This window comes from Meriones unguiculatus, chromosome 19, assembly GCF_030254825.1.
Source record: "Meriones unguiculatus strain TT.TT164.6M chromosome 19, Bangor_MerUng_6.1, whole genome shotgun sequence".
Classification (NCBI taxonomy): Eukaryota; Metazoa; Chordata; class Mammalia; order Rodentia; family Muridae; genus Meriones; species Meriones unguiculatus.
The window spans coordinates 5122037-5137589 of record NC_083366.1 but is presented as its reverse complement, the minus strand read 5'-3'; the positions used below and the strand labels follow the sequence as shown (position 1 = coordinate 5137589).

Sequence of the window (15553 nt, the reverse complement as noted above, 5' to 3'; positions counted from 1 at the left end):
ACAAGTGATTTGGCCCTTTGTTGAGTCAGATAAAAGCAAAGACCTGGATGGCGAAAGACAGAGGCCACAGTCACTCAGGTTTAACTCTCTCACAGGGGGAGGTGGGTCAGCGCAGCTTTTAATAGCACATGGGATGTGTCCTGAAGAAAAGTCCTCAAAGGAACTCTGTTTTCCTTGGTCTTTCATTAGGAAATCTGGACATGCTTCCACAGTATGCCACAGGGGTGCCTACCACAGAGAGAAAATGTATACATTTATACACTTTCAAATATCAAAGCATTTTCAAGTGAGTTGGGGAATATTTTCTTATTACTTGCGGTCCCAGAAGCACATTTTTCTCCCTGTGGATTTCTTTTTGAAGGGTACTTTTCTTTTAACTTCAAAAATATACAACAGTGTTTGGATCATAGTCAACAGCTAATGATGGAAACTCAACATAATTTTGTATCATGTTGATGCAGCCTCTTTGCTGTTTTTAATCCTTTTATTTACTTTAGCATATAAAATGATCTTTTTTTTTTTTTTCAATGCAGTTTATTCAGGAACCTTGAACAATCTTCTGACCCTGGGGAAAGCCAGCCTACAGCTTAAATAGCCTCTGGGTAGCCAACCTCAGCATGCCACATGGGCAATGCAGATAGGTCCACATACATGGAAGCAAGCCAGATCCTCAGCCTTAGCCAAATATGGAGTTGTTTGTGACAGAGAGCACTCACCATCGGGATAAAATGATCTTTTATCCGCTGGAGCAACAGAAATTTCTCCTGTCTGTTTTTTACTTTTCATTTTTCTTTTTCCTGTTTTTGTACTGAATGTTGTAAAAATTCAAGTAGCCAGCCATGATATATAAGAAATGCCTTCCATTTCCTGTCCCTGCATCCACTTGCTCCCAACACTCTGCCTTCCCAGCCTGCCTTCTGACACAGCTAGAGTGCTGCTGATCCTGCTTTTTGTCTTTCTGCTTTTGGTCCTTCTGTCCTCTGGGTTTAAAGAAGGGGAGAAGTGTTGGGCCTCTAGACCCTTTCCTTGTGCACTTATGAGAAACTTCCAACTGTGTTTATCTGTACTGTGAGGTGTCTCCAGCACCTTAAGGACACTGGCCATTCTTTGTCCCCACCTTCACAGTCCTTCACTCCTATAGATGCTGCTGCACTTCCTTGTCCCTAGTCTTGGAGGTCTCAGGGCCTTGCTGGTTCCCTTTCCTCGACTTTACTTCTGCCTACAGTTCCTTCCCAAACTCCCTTCCAAACCTCAGCTGAGTCTGCCTTCGAGTCTGCCTTCTCTTTCTCCACTGGAGCTGGAGTTGGAGAGTCATACAACTTCCCTTTTACCCATCTTGTCTGCGTTGGGAAAAACACTAGCCTGAGGTTCCTTAGATGAGACTTCAGCCCTGGCTCATCAGCTTGATATTATGTGGCCAAAGGCAAGAGTAGGAGTTCAGTAGAGTAGGGACTGTGTTTATTTTGTGTGTTATAATCTTGCCCATAAACACATAGATATCCAGAAATTAAGGAATGGATGGATGTACAGATGGCTCTGCTTATTATATTTGCATTTAACCTCCTCATATGTAGACTGGGGTGTTTGGAATCATTAGCTCAGATGGTCCCTTCTAAGTGTAATGGAACATACTGTTACTGTATGAAGAAGGAGCTCAGGGCATACGACCACAATTTCCACAGAGCTCTGCAGTTTTGAGCTGGGTGGGAAACAAGGCCTACTACTTGTCAGTAGGACAGAAATTGGCTGGGTAGTGATGAAGCATTCCATGAAGGATTCACTATTTTGCCATTGCTGCATCAAAGGGAGGTTCTCCAGGTGACCAGAAGAGGAAGAGAAAGGTAAAGACTTTCTCCACTATAGCCAAAACATACAGGAGAGAAAGCCATTGCCCTCTCTGGAAGCCCCTCCCATTCCCACTTTCCAGCATCATGCAGTTATGCAGGCATGGTGATCTGGTTTTTGTGGAGGCATGTGGTTCCTGAAGCCAAGTAATAATTGAAAAATAATGGGCTAGCCCTCCCCTAAATGACCTGTAATTCCCCATTTCCTGCCTGCTATGTCCACAGCCCCACACCTCAACACCCCACCTGTGTACTTTCAGCACTTCATCATGTCACCTCCCCAACAGAGGCACCCTTGAGATCCACACACCCACAAACACACATTGCTGTCTATCCAGAGTGTTATACAGCTCAGCAATCAAATTCTATAGCACACTCTATAGCAAATATTATATCTCATACTATTTGTGGTAACCTTATAGCTCAGGCTAATATTGTGTACAAAATGGACATTTAATAGATTTTTAATGGTGCTTATGATGAGATTCATTAAATGTTAGTAATCTATAATGGCATATGATTAATTTTCAACAGTTATTGATAAGACAAAGAGTTTTTATAGTATGTGTGTGTGTGTGTGTGTGTGTGTGTGTGTGTGTGCATTGTATGAGTATGGGCATGTGTGTGCTATGATGCCTGTGTGGACATCAGAGGACAACCTCAGGTGTTGGTCCTTGCCTTCTACCTTATTTGAGATAGTGTGTTTTGTATTTCCAAGCTAACTGGCCCATGAGCTTCCAGAGTCTCTCCTGTCCACCAGTGTCTTCCATGTTGGCATAGGGGTCCAGGACTACAAACTTGTATTACCACAGTCCATATTTTATGTACACACATTTATTGGACAGCTCTTTACTGAACTGTCTCCCCAAACAAGTCTTCTTGCCTAATGAGGTCACTGGATACTGTCTTGTAAAAGGCTTTCAAAATAAATATAAAAATGAATCCTTATTTCAGTTCTTGAAGGTGGCAGAAGAGTACAGCAGGTGATGGCACCATTCTCTGCTCATCTCTTGATGTCTTTCACTTTAGATAGACCTCTCCCATTCAATTACAATTAAAATATGTCATATGGCCCTTTTATTCAAAATAGAGGAAACGTATATAAACCGCAACATCTGTTTATTTAGTAATTTAGATAATTAAATCACTGGAAAGGAAAAAATATAGCTTGGAGATAGCTTTTCACTAGAGCACCATCTAGTGAAAAATCATTTATGAATATTAAAAAACATTCTAGTGAATGAAAGTAATGATTTTCTCACTTTTTAAAATACCAGTTTGCTGTAAGAGAAAGTAGGCTTCCTTTTTTAATAATTTATTTAATTTTACTTTGAGTGTATTGGTATGAAGGTGTCAGAGCTATCATGTGGGTTCTGGGAATTGAACCCAGATCCTCTGGAAGAGCAGACAGTGCTCTTAACAACTGAGCCATCTCTCCAGCCCCTTAAAGTAGGCCTCCTTACAAGTGATATTCACCAACTTAGAAACAAAGTATTTTACAAAAATCTGTATTACAGGTTTTTTTTTTTTTTTTTTTTTTTTTTTTCTTTCCTTTCTCTTTCCAAAAACTAAGCTTTACTTGCTAGAACCCAAAGAGGCAGTTCTGATGGCAACCGCAGCCTGGCTTCAACAGTGGCACTGCCGAGAGGAGAGAGGCTAGAGAGGAGGGAATCCCTGAAAGCTTACCTGCAGAACGGCCTCCCTCTCTTCGTCAGAAAGTCTCTTCATGGCTGCTTTCTTAAGGTTCTCCTGAATATAATTATTGTACTCTTCTTGGGCTTTCTTCACATCCTCATTTCGCTTACATATGTATTCAGGCGTGATGCCATAATCCTGTAAGGATATTTCAGGAAAAAAAAAACCTAATCAGTTTCTTGTATGCAGCCTTCTATGTGTGAGCACACAAGCAATTTTGTCTTAATTACTGAAGAAAAAAGACACAACAAACCAACACTAAGCAAATTAGCAAAATTCAGTCATGGCCCCTCCTCTGCAAGTGAGAGTGAGTTCCTCCGGGTCTCCTGAAATGAGATGGTAGACCAGAAAGTTGGCTCAGTGGGGAAAAGTGTTTGCTACCAAATCTGATGATATGAGTTCAGTCCCTGGACACACATGGTGAAAGCAGAGAACTGACTCCTACAAGTTGTCCTCTGACCTTAAAATACGCATGCACACGCGCACACACACACACACACACACACATACACACAATTTGTTTTTTTCTCTGCTGACTATCACCAGTGTCTATTCTTAAGGACCTGAGTTCTATTCCAAGCACTCAAACTGCAGCTTACCATCACCTGTAACTCCAGTTTCAGGGGACCGAACACCCTTTTCTGGCCTTCACAGGCACTAGGCTTACACATGGTGTACAGAGATACATGTAGGCAAAACACTTGTACACATAAAATACTTGTACACATAAAAGTAAACCTAAAAAAAATCTAAACTACACCTGTATTGAACATGTAACAAGAGTTTCCCCTTGTTATTCTTCCCTAAACAGCATGGTATACCAGTGTGTTACCCTAATAGTATTTATATTGTTTGTGGTAAGAAACCTAGAAATAATATAAAGCCCACAAGAGGTTATGTATATTACTCACATCTACTGAGCCTTTCATATGAAGGCCATGAACATTTGGTGCCCACAAAGTACCAAAATAGTTTTTGGTACCCACAAAGGTTATGAAACCAACCCCTCTGTAACACCAAGGGAGAAAGCATAAAGTAACACGTGAGCAGGCTTTGACATAAATAAGGGCTAAGAGGATAATGAAAATCGAAGCAATTGAAGAGAAAGAAGCTAGAAAAGGTGTCTCTGAGGAAGTGGCAGTGAGGGACTGGTAGTCATGGAAACTGTTCACAACTATTCTTACAAATCTGTCCCCTGACTTCAGCATGTGAGTCATATGGCACATGCACATAGCCCCGCCCCATAATAAGAATATTTTTTAAAGGTTTGATTATGTTTGGCGTATTATGTTAAAAAAAGGGGCCGGTGTACTACATTTGAGAGGAAAAATCTGACAAATGAGCAAAAGCTTTAGTGATCTTAAGTGTTCATACAAGCTAAGTGGCTGGAAGCTGATGAATCTTGTCATTATTATAACGTCTATTCTTTGTGGCTCTTTTATTAGGTGTCAGATATAGTCAGGTACTTAGTGTCATTTAAGGCTCACTGTGCCCCTAATGGTCAATCCAATGGCTTGTCACAGATCCAAAAGTTAGCTAGTGCCAAGTCGGAATTTGAAATGATATACTCATTCATCTTTTAGTTTATCTCAACAATCTCAAGGCACAAATGACATATAATTCATTTAGAACTTAAAAAAACAAGAAGTAGTCTACTTGCTTTTTCCCAAACTGTACTCCCTTTACCATCTGGTGCTGGTTAGTTTTTTGTTTGCTTGTTTGTTGTTTTTTCTTGTTATTGTTGACTTGAGACAAGCTACACTCATCTGGGAGGAGGGAACCTCAATTGAGAATGCATTCATCAAATTGCTTTCTAAACAAGTCTGTGGGGGCATTCTCTTGGTTAATGGTTGATGTGGGAGGGCTCAGCTCACTGTGGGTGGTGCCATGCTAGGCCAATGATGCATACTGAGCCAAGCATGGGGAGCAAGCCAGTAAGCAGCACCCCTCTATAGCCTCTGTATCGGCTTCTGTCTCCAGGTGTTGAGTTCCTACTCTGATCCTTCCACAATTGACTATAAGATGTAAGTTGAAATAAACCCTTTCCTCCCTAGGTTGTTTGTGGTCATGATGTCTTATCACAGCAATAGAAACCAAACTGAGATGCCGCCTATCTTCTTTATTAACCATAGATTATTTTTTAAAGACTTAACTCTGAATAATGAGAGTTGAATAATAAGTCTGGGAGGAGCAACAACAAGGAGATAGTAAGTGTATGCTGCTCTTGGTAGTGGATTTATCTGCTATCTTCTGTTTCTGTGATGGATACTTCAACTTTTTTTCTGTTCAGAAAGAAAATGTATTGACATAGCCAGCATACACAGAAACAGCCCAGAGGAGAGGAGACATGAGCAGCAGTTGCTGACATAACCACCAGAGGAAAGAAGGGATCTTAAAAAATTCAACAACACATCAGTAATGGGTTGGAAGTGGCTTGAAGGACCCAGGAGTCCACTTGTCCCGATGATGTGAGAAGAACCATGGTGGAGGGATCCTGAGAAGCCTTAGTAATGTTCATCAGCATGTGACCAACAACCAGAGCCCCAGTTCTTCCAGAGTGCTCTTAGCCTGCTGGGTGAGAGAACTTCTCAGAGAGTGGGGCACTGGGCTCTGAAGGTGGCCTTCATTTTCTGCAATCATGGCTGGTATGCAGTAGATCACTGGACTACCTAGGCTCACTTACTCTTCAGTCAGATCTCCCCTTTCCTCCTTTTCCCTCCCCTCCCTTCTCCTCTTTTCCCCCCTTCTTTTCCTCTTTCCTTTCCTCCCCCCCCTCTCTCTCCATTCCTCAAGCTCCTCTTTCTTCCTTCTATTCCTTTTCTATTTCTGGCCACAACTTACTATTATTAACATTTAAGACTTTGCAGCTTATTTTAGTATGTGTTCACAGACACTTATAAAATAGAGTAGGATTTGTATATTTTTTTCTTTGTAAGCTTTTGACTTAAGAGGCTTTTTTTTCTTAACAATTAAACTTAAGTTTACATATCACCTAGCAAATAAAATCGTGTCCCTCACTGAGGAACACCTTTTCAGGTAAAAATCAGTTACCTAATAACTTTCCCGTGCTTTCAGTGCTTTACCCAAACTCAAATCAAATCAATTCATTTTCACCAAAATTGTGACATGGTTTAGTTCAGAAAGAGTGACAGGATGGGTGACTCTGAAGCTTCCGTGGCTCTGTTCTCATTCTGCTCCCAAGGTCATACAGGTGAATGACTATGTTAAGACCTTTAGTGACATTTTTATCTCACCAATATTTAATACTTTTCAGAGACTGTCTATTGACTTATTAAATACATTAATAACTAAAATTGGGGAAGATAGAAGTCATGCTTTTAATGTGAACTGCGTACAGTCTGTAGAGCAGTGGGAATGAGCAACCTGTGTATCAATCTCATAGAGAAAATTTGGAGCTATGCGAGACTTTGGAATCTCAGATCTCTTACTAACAAATCAAGGGCTACCTTTTTATTGATGTACTTGGGGAGTAGTCCTGAAGTTTCAAGATCATGCTTATCTCCAGTTCTTCTGTCAACATAAATTGGCTTGGGCTTTTTGGCTACGCCCACGATGACATCAGCTGCATTTGTGTTTATGAAGTTTTTCCCACTCTGTATTCCCATGACTGGATGATCAGTCCTCAAGGGCACTGCAGGCATCTTGGAAAGACGCTTATTAAACTTTTTTTCTGTTAAACATAACATTTAATGGTTAATGCTCAAAAGTAAACATTGTTACTAACACCATTTAGGACATCCAGATATTTACTACTGGTATTGACGTTTTCATTAACAATATATGCAAATACTTCAGGTAAAACAACTATGCATATCCACAGTTTTATTGGTTTGTGTATATCAATTATGTATCATTTGTCTAGCATTTGCCAACCATACCTCTATAAAAGTATTTAAAAACAAAAGTGTAAATAATAAAAATATAAAATTAAGTGCAATGTGATCAAAGAGGCTGTCTCTGACATGAACTCAGTGGTAGGCTCTCTGATTACCTCCCCCTGCGAGATGCAGCCTTGCCAGGCCATAGAGGAAAACAATGCAGCCAGTCCTGATGAGACCTGATAGGCTAGGGTCAGATGGAAAGGGAGAAGGACCTCCTCTATCAGTGGACTAGGGGAGGGGTATAGGGGAGAAGAGGCAAGGAGGGTGGGATTGGGAGGAAATGAGGGAGGGGGCCACAGCTGGGATCCAAAGTGAATAAATTGTAATTAATAATAATAATAGTAATAATAACAATAATAAAAGAAAATAATAAAAAGAGGTTGCAAATAAAAAAAGAAAATGTAAAAGCTATAGAAAAGCAGGTATCAGAGTCCATGTCAATAAATAAAAATTAAAATAAATAAAAGATGTTGAAAACAGTATAACAAAGTAAGAGGTCTAGTAAGTGGACTATAATAAAAGGTCACTAGCTTACATAAAAACTACAGAAAATTTTAGCATGCTATCAGTATTATCCAGAATTATGTTTTACAAGAGAAAATGATAACAAAGTCATCAAGTAAATTAATAAAACTTTACATTGGAAGCTCAATGATCTGTGGATATTTTCACAGACACTTTTATTATTACAATGAACAATTGCTGTGTACTCAATGCACAGATTAACCAGTAACATGTTACCAATATGACCCAAATCCCCTATTCCTTCCTTCATAGTTTCACCATCTTAAGAAAGCAACTGCCAGGCCTTTTCTTTTATCTCTGTTTACACTCTTTATGATATCAGATAAAATTGTTTTGTCTAACACAACCTTTTCAGTTCAATTCCAGCCGACATTTTTATATTGTCACATTAACATGGCTTGTGTATTCTAAATTATAAAATAATTAAAGTTTCTTTCTAAAAACTAAGACAATTACTCTTTTGTCAAGGCCTACTCCAGTTTTAACTGTACCATAATTATTATGGTCAGACATTATTCACTTCTGCACTAGCTGACTCTGTTTGCTTAGTGATGCTGTAGGGCATTAACCAGATTGGGGGATACTTGGACATAGGTTAACCAGCAGAAAGTCTTCATTAGCTAGCCAGTGATAATGCTGGGTATTTGGGATCCCAGTGTATCCCTGAGACTTTCTCAGGGTGAACTTTTAATTACAAAAATTATGTTCTGGGTTGATATACTCCAGTAAACAAAAGCAGTTAGCCAGAAGCAGAACTAAAGTACATTTAGACAGTTTCCCAGAACTATGGACTTTGATGGATTAAGCCTTTGTTTTAGTTTTGGCAAGTGGCACTGTCTACATACTGAGTTTTACAGCCTGAATAGTACTTCCATCATATGGAGTCGGTGGTACTAAGGTCCAGAGGCCTGTTACAAGGGAGATTTTACTACTTCTATTTTCAGGAAAAAAAGTACAATTTTTGTCAAAAGTCTATGTGTTGGATTAACCTCTTCTTGGAGCTTATGTCCCTCCAGAATTCATATATTGAATCCATAGATCCAGTATTTTACAATGTGAATGTTACTGTTTAGATAAAAAGAAATAATTAGATCAGTCTCTAATTCAAGTCGGATATTAGTTCAACAACTGGTAATGACCACTGTAATTTTCATCTCCTAGAAAAAAAATGTGTAGTCAAGATGAAGGGCAATCTTGTACCTGAGGTGCTAACCCCCTTCTTATAAATGCTTAGTAGTGAAGATACAAGCTAGGAGACAAGATACTGAAGCATGTGGTGTTGGAGGTGGCCCAGAAGTAGCTCAAGATGTTTGCCCACCCAGAGTCTGCATGGAGGCAAGTTAACAGCTGCCATTCTTTTTTTTTTCCTTTTTTTAATTTTAATTTTTTTATTATTAGTTATTTTATTAACTCTGTATCCCAGCTGTATCCCACTCCCTCATTCCCTCCCAAAACCCTCCCTCCCTCATCTCCTCCCTGCCCCTTTCCTAGTCCCCTGATTGGGGAGGACCTCCTCCCCTTTCATCTGACCCTGTTTTATCAGGTATCTTTAGGACTGGCTGCAAAGTCCTCCTCTGTGGCCTAGCAGGACTGCTCCTCCCTTGGGGGGTGGGGAGGTCAAAGAGCATTCCATTGAGTTCCTGTCAGAAATAGTCTCTGTTCCCTTACTATGGGAAACCAGTTGGTTATTGAGCTACCATGGGCTTCATCTGAGCAAAGGTTCTAGGTTATATCCATACATGGCCCTTGGCGGAGTGTCAGTCTCAGAAAAGACCCCTGTGCTCAGATATATTTGGTCCTTGTGGAGCTCTTATCCTTTCCACGTCATACTAACTCCCCCTTCTTTCATATGATTCCCTGCACTCTGCCGAAGGTTTGGTTATGAGTCTTAGTATCTGCTTTGATACACTGCTAGGTAGAGTCTTTCAGGGGGTCTCTGCAGTAGGCTCCTGTCCTGCTTCTTGTTTTCTCCTATGTCCAATGTTCATCCCATTTGTCTTTCTAAGTGAGGATTGATCATCTTACCTCGGATCCTCTTTCTTGTTTATCTTCTTTAGGTGTATAGATTTCATTATGTTTATCATATCTTATAGGACTATATGAGTGAGTATATACCATGTGTGTCTTTCTGCTTCTGGGATACCTCACTCAGAATGATCTTTTCTAGATCCCACCATTTGCCTGCAAATTTCATGATTTCCTCATTTTTTATTGCTGAGTAGTATTCCATTGTGTAAAAATACCACAATTTCTGTATCCATTCCTCCGTTGAGGGACATCTGGGTTGTTTCCAGGTTCTGGCTATTACAAATAAAGCTGCTACAAATATGGCTGAACAAATGTCCTTGTTGTGTACTTGAGCAAATTTTGGGTATATGCCTAGGAGTGGTATAGCTGGATCTTGAGGAAGTACTATTCCTAATTGAGAAAGTGCCAGATTGACTTCCAAAGTGGTTGTACCAGTTTACATTCCCACCAGCAATGGAGGAGGGTTTCCCTTTCTCCACATCCTCTCCAGCATGTGTTGTCACTTAAGTTTTTAATCTTAGCCCTTCTGATGGGTGTAAGGTGAAATCTCAGGGTCATTTTGATTTGCATCTTCCTGATGGCTAAGGATGTTGAGCATGTCTTTAGGTGTTTCTCTGCCATTCTATATTCCTCTGCAGAGAATTCTCTGTTTAGCTCCTTACCCCATTTTTTAATTGGATTACTTGATTTATTGCTTTTTAACTTCTTTAGTTCTTTATATAAACAGCTGCCACTCTTTTTCTATTTCCACTTGTACTTTCTCCTGGTCTCCCAAGCTCCACTTACCATGAAGTAAAGTTGCTGTTACTTCTTTATATTTAATATTCACTGACAGTAAAATAATGGTAGATAAATTACCTGCCAACAATTCTAATAGTTAAAACATTAAGTGATTAAACCTACTAGGTGGTAGCATTTTTTCCTTAGAATGTTTCTTTAGAAACTCCTTTGGGGAGGGTAGTTCAACTTTTGCAGGCCCCATAGTTTTCATTGCAGTTTTGAATTTTTCCAGGTCATCTTTTATAGATGCTCTAAACACTGATGTATACCTGAAATTAAAAAAATTAAATTGTAGCATTCAAGTATACAACAAGGACATTTGCTCAACCATGTTCATAGCAGCTTTACTCATAATAGCCAGAATCTGGAATCAACCCAGATGTCCCTCAATGGAGGAATGGATACAGAAATTGTGGTACATTTAAACAATGGAATACTACTCAGCAATTAAAAACAAGAGAATTATGAAATTTGCAGGCAAATGGTGGGAGCTTGAAAAGATAATTCTGAGTGAGGTATCCCAGAAGCAGAAAGACCACAAGGTATATACTCACTTATAAGTGGATATTAGAAATATAATATAGGATAAACATGCTTAAAATCTGTACACCTAAAGAAGCTAAGATATAGCTTAGATCTAGCCCATGCACAGATATAGCCCATGGCAGCTCAGTGTCCAAGTGGGTTCCCTAGTAATGGGAACAGGGGCTGTCTCTGACATGAACTCAGTGGGTGGCTCTTTGATCACCTCCCCCTGAGTGGGGAGCAACCTTACCAGGCCACAAAGGAAGACATTGCAACTAGTCCTGATGAGACCTGATAGGCTAGGGTCAGATGGAGAGGGAGGAGGACCTCCCCTATCAGTGGACTGTGGGAGTGGCAAGGAAGGAGAAGAGGGAGAAAGAGTGGGATTAGAAGGAGACGAGGGAGGGTTCTACAGCTGGAATCCAAAGTGCATAAATTGTAATTAATAAAAAATAAATTAATTTAAAAATTAATAAAAAACAAAAAATAAAATAAAATTGTAGCATTTATATTTCTAGTGAAAAATACTTAATGAAAGTTTTAAAAACAGCCATAAATTTCTGATTTATATACGCCTGTACTGATAATGAGGAATAGGCATAAGGCTGAATGATCTGACTCTATCCACTATGCTTACAAACTCTAGGTTGAAAGAGGTGCCAAGGTGTTAAAGTTAATTTTATAAAACTGTGTTTGTTTCTCAGTTTCTCTCTTAACCTGGCTATTACACAAATAATTGAGACTTTATTATATTATTTTAACAAGCGTCACAGCATAATCATGAGCAGTATTAACTCATTAACTCTATTCTTTATCCTCTAAGCTAATCTGGTCTCCTCTCAGCATACATGCCAGAAATAGTTGCACTTTGTGACTTTCTTTGCTGAGTTCTCTCTGCTGGTCTTCGCTGGACATCTGTCCATAGCCCAATCTCCTGGCTGAACTGTCTACTTCCTCCCCTAACTCTTCCTCACCTAGCTGGCAGGCACTGCAGCTGGTCTTCTCTCCCCTGCTCAGTGACTGGCTGCATGATGCTTTATTGACATATCAGAGGACATGTGGGGAGCAGAGTTTATGCAACACTGAGACAGGAGATTCTCAGAACAAGGATTGCAACCAGATAAGCGGAGTACAGAAATCAGCATTTGAATTACACAATAACTTTATGCCTCCACCAGGGCAAAGGTATCTATTTACCTCCATATTATCCAACTGTCACTAGCACCAATTGGGATGTCTCCTGACTTACTGACGACCTTAGTATTGCGTCTCTCCCTAGCCTCAATCCCCAGTCAGTCAGTCTTGCTAGCAGTTTAATCATTTTCTCAAATTTTACTGTTTTTATTAATGGTCATTCATTTTTCATTTCAATGTTTTTTTTTTCATTGCTCTTTAGTATTTATTTTCCTTTCTTTACATATAATTTGCTTTCTAAGAACTTCTTAAGGTATAATTATAAATATATTTGCTTTCAAACTTTTAAGATCTTTGGAGGGTTTAAATATATAAATTTTCCTCCAAGTACTGCCTTGGCTGTATCCCAAATATTTTGAAAGGACCTCTTTCATCAGGCTTCACGGCACACCCTTAATCTTAGCACTAGGGGGGCAGACGCAGGCAGATTTGTGAGTTCCAGGCCAGCCTGGTCTGCGGAGTGAGTTTCAGGATGGCCCAGGGCTACACCGAGCAACACCGTTTCCAAGGTGTGTAGGTGGGAAGACAAGGACATCTTTCATTTTCCTGCCATTCCAGATACCGTTTATACTGTCTTCATTTGAATGTTTGCTTATCTTTGCTCAATTTTCATAGATTCAGGGTTCCCAATTATTTTTCTATTGATTTCTAATTTATTTCCACTATAGTTGGAGAATATATTTCGTATGACTTCAAGCCTTAAAAACAAAACTTGATACTTCTGTGTGTACCAGAGAGGTTGTAGCCCAGATAGAGTGCAGCTAGACTCTTGAACCGTCCTCCCTGTCTCAGGGAAGGTCACCCTCTTCTTCCCAGCACATAGCTTTGGGAGGGGCACATATGGGGTGGTAAGGAAGGGAATGCCTGCTTGTGCTAGTGAGATTACTGAATCAACCTGCTTTTGTACTTTTTATATCTTTATTTTTAGAGGGATTTTCTCATAGACTACATAGAAATTGTAGCCATGCAAAAAATTGCTTTTGTTTTGTATGTTTGTATCATTTAATTTTAATGTGCTTTTTGGACTATTTTTTTGTGGATTGGTGAGACGGATCAGCGGGAGAAAGCTTTATCAGTAAGTATGACGACATGTTTTTGATCCCTGGGACCACAGGGACCTTCAGATTAAAGGTGTGCACCACCAGAGCCGACTTCCATCCCTAGCTTGCCAATTCAGTGTTCTTTTCTTTATTCCCATTGTTCATTTTGTGTTGTTGTGTCTTCTGGTTCATCTGCTTTCTTCATTAGTGCCTTTGCTGCTGCGAACCTTCTCCTTTGCTGCTGCTAACCCTCTCCGTGTGCTGTCTGTACTTTGGACATGGTCTTCTTCACATCCAGATGTCAGGCTTGTAGCTTCTTTCCCCCTTTCATCTCTCTCCATATCTGAAGTCTTGCATCCTGCTACATCATTGAACATGATATTTAAAATAGTTGTATTAAATGCCTCTGTCTAGTAATCTTCTTATTTGTGCCATTGCTAGCTGTTTACATTGGCAGCTTTTCTTCAGGTTATATCATATATTTTCCTGCTTCTTTGCGTGCCTGTTCATTTCTGTTGTTTTGATGCCAGGTATTGTGAATTTTACAGTTAATTTCTGACTTTTTTCTTTTCTTTAACTTTGTTCTTTTGTTTTAACACTTTTTAAGTTTGATTTTGGATTGCAGTTGTAGTCAGAAAAAGTGGTCATTTTACGGCAAGATGTTAAGTCTTCAACTTGACATTCTGTGCTGCTATTGAGGCAACAAGTTTGCCACAACGACTGAGTGAACTTTATCCCCTGTCATTGGGGCTTGCTATGGGTCATTTTCATGGTGCTGTATGTCACCACACATATCCACTATCAATCAAGGTGTTTGAGGACATCTCCTGTAGCTTTCTGTCCCTCTTTGGGCAGTTCTCTTCTCTCTGGCCCACCATTCTGTGAATGCTTTGTCTCCCCAGCTCCAAACTGTCTTCTTGATTCTCCGATAGTCAAGGGCTTTGTTTCCATTCTCTGGGCTTTGTCCAGGAAAATGTCCCTAGAGTGTCTGTTAGGACAACTGCAGGCTAGTCTCATTCCTTTCGTTTCTCTCAGGAAAGGCTGCTCTGTGCTGTTCACTGTTCGGTGTTTGAAAACCTTTGTTTCCTGTGTTTTTTTCCTGGTGTCCTAGCTGTTTCTGATGATAGAATAAATCCCATCCTTGCTTGGAAGCAGAAGTTCAGCTATCTTACTTTTTTTGTTGTTTTGTTTTAAAAGTATTTAAAAGAGATTTCTTTTTGTAGAATACTCAATAGCTTTAGAAAAATCTCAGGACTTGATGTTAATGTTATTAAATCATATGTATAACATCTATCCAAATTATGAAAATATCAAAATGTTTGCACTAATATTGTTGGAAGGAAATATATCAAAATATAACCTTATCTTAGGAATGTAAGAATTTGGGGTAATCTGTTTTCTTCCTGATGTTACTAAGTTGGGGTTTTTAATTTTTGCCCGTGTCATACTTGTATAAATTCACTCATCCCAGTTAGCCTACCTTTATCAGTTTGCATTCTCTGCATATGTGGATACACAGATATGTATGCAAAACAAACTACTTCTATGCGATAAGGCCTTTCCTCAACCATGAACTCAGTAAATGAGAACTTTATGGAAATGAATGAATCATAAGACAACTTCAGGAAGCCTTCAGAGAAGGCTTCACTATCAATAACCTAATTTCCTTTGATGTGAAATAGGATGTGTCTATCTATAGCCACCTCCTTTGAAAATTTGTGATTCTTTTCATGAGTATATAAATCAAAAACATATTCATTGATTACATAATACTCTGATATTTTATTCTGTATGTAACAATTTTTATTCCAAGTTAATTACAAATCAGTAATAATCTCAATCCCCTTTCCTTCATTTCTCAAAACAATTTAAATTCTCAAAACAGTATAAATTCAGTTTGTGTTTATCTATATGAATTACAACTTTGATTTGTTGCCAGTTTTTTTATTCTTTTCTTCCCTCTAGTGCACTGTCATAAAAATTCTTAACCTTGCTTATATACATATTTAATTATTTCTTT

The 15553-nt window shown here is 39.2% G+C and overlaps 1 protein-coding gene and 1 long non-coding RNA gene across 2 annotated transcripts in view; one reads left to right on the top strand and one right to left on the bottom strand.

Annotated features, from left to right (window-relative positions):
- Enkur (enkurin, TRPC channel interacting protein) overlaps nucleotides 1-15553 on the bottom strand; it is a 31278-nt gene that overhangs the window by 11035 nt on the left and 4690 nt on the right. The window contains exons 2-4 of the mRNA XM_021660391.2: nucleotides 10898-11043; nucleotides 7007-7230; nucleotides 3531-3677 (exon numbers count right to left, since the gene is read on the bottom strand). Coding sequence (XP_021516066.1) covers nucleotides 3531-3677; nucleotides 7007-7230; nucleotides 10898-11043 — 517 coding nt within the window. The remainder of the gene's footprint in view (nucleotides 1-3530; nucleotides 3678-7006; nucleotides 7231-10897; nucleotides 11044-15553) is intronic.
- The window catches only part of LOC132649200 (uncharacterized), a 57444-nt gene that overhangs the window by 39026 nt on the left and 2865 nt on the right, over nucleotides 1-15553 (top strand). The window lies entirely within an intron of this gene.